This window comes from Egretta garzetta, unplaced genomic scaffold, assembly GCF_000687185.1.
Source record: "Egretta garzetta isolate BGI_Z169 unplaced genomic scaffold, ASM68718v1 scaffold261, whole genome shotgun sequence".
NCBI lineage: Eukaryota > Metazoa > Chordata > Aves > Pelecaniformes > Ardeidae > Egretta > Egretta garzetta.
In genome coordinates this window covers 9756-11503 of record NW_009258481.1, presented here as the reverse complement: position 1 = coordinate 11503, position 1748 = coordinate 9756, and the positions used below count along the sequence as shown (strand labels likewise).

At 62.5% G+C, this 1748-nt stretch overlaps 1 protein-coding gene across 1 annotated transcript in view; it reads right to left on the bottom strand.

Annotated features, from left to right (window-relative positions):
- Nucleotides 1-1736, bottom strand: part of R3HDM4 (R3H domain containing 4) — a 12825-nt gene extending 11089 nt beyond the window's left edge. Inside the window, exons 1-3 of the mRNA XM_035899617.1 lie at nt 1601-1736; nt 1054-1208; nt 824-963 (exon numbers count right to left, since the gene is read on the bottom strand). Of these exons, the coding sequence (XP_035755510.1) occupies nt 824-963; nt 1054-1208; nt 1601-1614 (309 nt within the window). The 5' untranslated portion in view covers nt 1615-1736. The remainder of the gene's footprint in view (nt 1-823; nt 964-1053; nt 1209-1600) is intronic.
- Nucleotides 1737-1748: the final 12 nt, after the last annotated feature.

Below are 1748 nucleotides of genomic sequence, written 5' to 3'. Positions count from 1 at the left end.
CAGGGGAGGTTTAGACTGGATCTAAGGAAGAAATTCTTTAAAATAAGGGTGGTGAAACTCTGGCAGGGGTTGCCCAGAGAGGGGGTGGAGGCCCCATCCCTGGGAACATTCCAGGCCAGGTTGGACGGGGCTGTGAGCAACCTGATGTGGTTCAAGGTGTCCCTGCTCCTGCAGGGGGGTTGGGCTGGGTGACCTCTAGGGGTCCCTTCCCACCCAAAACATTCTATGATTCTATGATCAGGCTTCCTAAGCCTGGCCTGAACAAGCGAGAGGAGCTCTGCGGCGCCACGAGCGCAGAGACCACGCAGGTCACTCTGCAGCCAAAGCCCCGAGCAGCAAAGAGGAGAGAAGCCAAGTTTCAAAACGTCCAGTTACAGAGCCGGTATCGCAACTCGGGCCGGGCAGCATGAAGCAAGAGGGGTTTGGCAAGGGGCCTCTTTGGGAGGAAGTGCTGCAGCTCACCCCGCCTTGGCCGCCCCGCAGGTCCAACGCTGCACGTTGCCAGCCCTTGCACCGCACATTTGTGTGGATCCTCCACAAGAGGATCTGACCAGAGACCCCCTCACCCCACAGGCTGCAGCACCAGGGGCCCTGGGACCTGATCACCCCCCAGCACAGGCAGCGGCAGCCAGGCACCAGGCATATGGATGCCAGCCCCAACTCTGACGCCAGGCAGGAGCAAGGGCACAGGAGCTCAGGCTGGGGAGGCAGAGGGCTCTTTGGGTCAGAGGAACGTGCTATGGACACCACGTACTGCCAGAACAGCCCATGCCGTGCCAGGGCCTCCCTGGCGAGCCCCGAGCAGGGGGGTGGCTGCGCCTACCTCCACGTAGGTCTCGTTGTTACAGGCCTCGGTGAAGATGCTCGGGGTGGCGGAGTGGGCGAGCTCTCCCTCGTCGCTCACGCATTCATCTCGCTCCAGAAGTGTCATCAGGTAGCGAGCTGGGGGAAAGAGCAAAGGCCCCGAGAGGGTTTAGGGGCAGCGGCCGCTGCCCTGGGGCAGAGACCCAGCCCGGGAAGAGCCAGCGCCCAGACCCTGCCCCGTACACTTACTGTTCTCCAGCCTCTGCAGGCTCTTGCGCCCCTTGGCCCTGGGGATGAGGTCCGAGTTGCGGATGGCCTTGTTGATATAATATTGCTTTCGCTTGGAGGGGGAGAACCTCTTGGATGGGGAGTCCTCCAGCGGGGGCAGGCAGTCCTCGATCCTCCTGCAGGGACAGACAGCGGAAGAGACTGAGCCCACCAGAGACTCCCAGGGCCTGGGGCGGCTGCAGTGGCACGAGGACAGGGAGCTGCATGGGGGGAGCCCACAGCAGGGATGGTGGGGAAGGCAGAGCATCAGCGTTAGTGCAACGGGCGCCGCATCCTCCTCCACGGGCCCCGGTACCCCTCAAGTCACCGCTAACAGCCTCGCGGCACGCTACGCTGCCAAACCACGGCTTGCTCCAAGGATTTGCTCTGTTTAAAGCAGCCGTGCATTAGCAACTAGACACTCTGGGTCATTAACGCCACCAGCATGTGAGGCAAGGAGAAGAGATTCATTTCTGCCGAAGCTGGGAGGGACCCCAAGGCGCCCCACGCCCCCAGACACTCGCTGCACCTCGCGTTTGCCATCGCCCAGCCAGAGCGTGCTGCTGGAGCCGCCGGCACCGTCCTGCCACGCAGCCTCCACAGCGGGCCCTTATCATCCGGTTACCGAAGGCGGCGTTAACACCCGCCCTGGCCATACAATTATGGCTCCTTCCTCC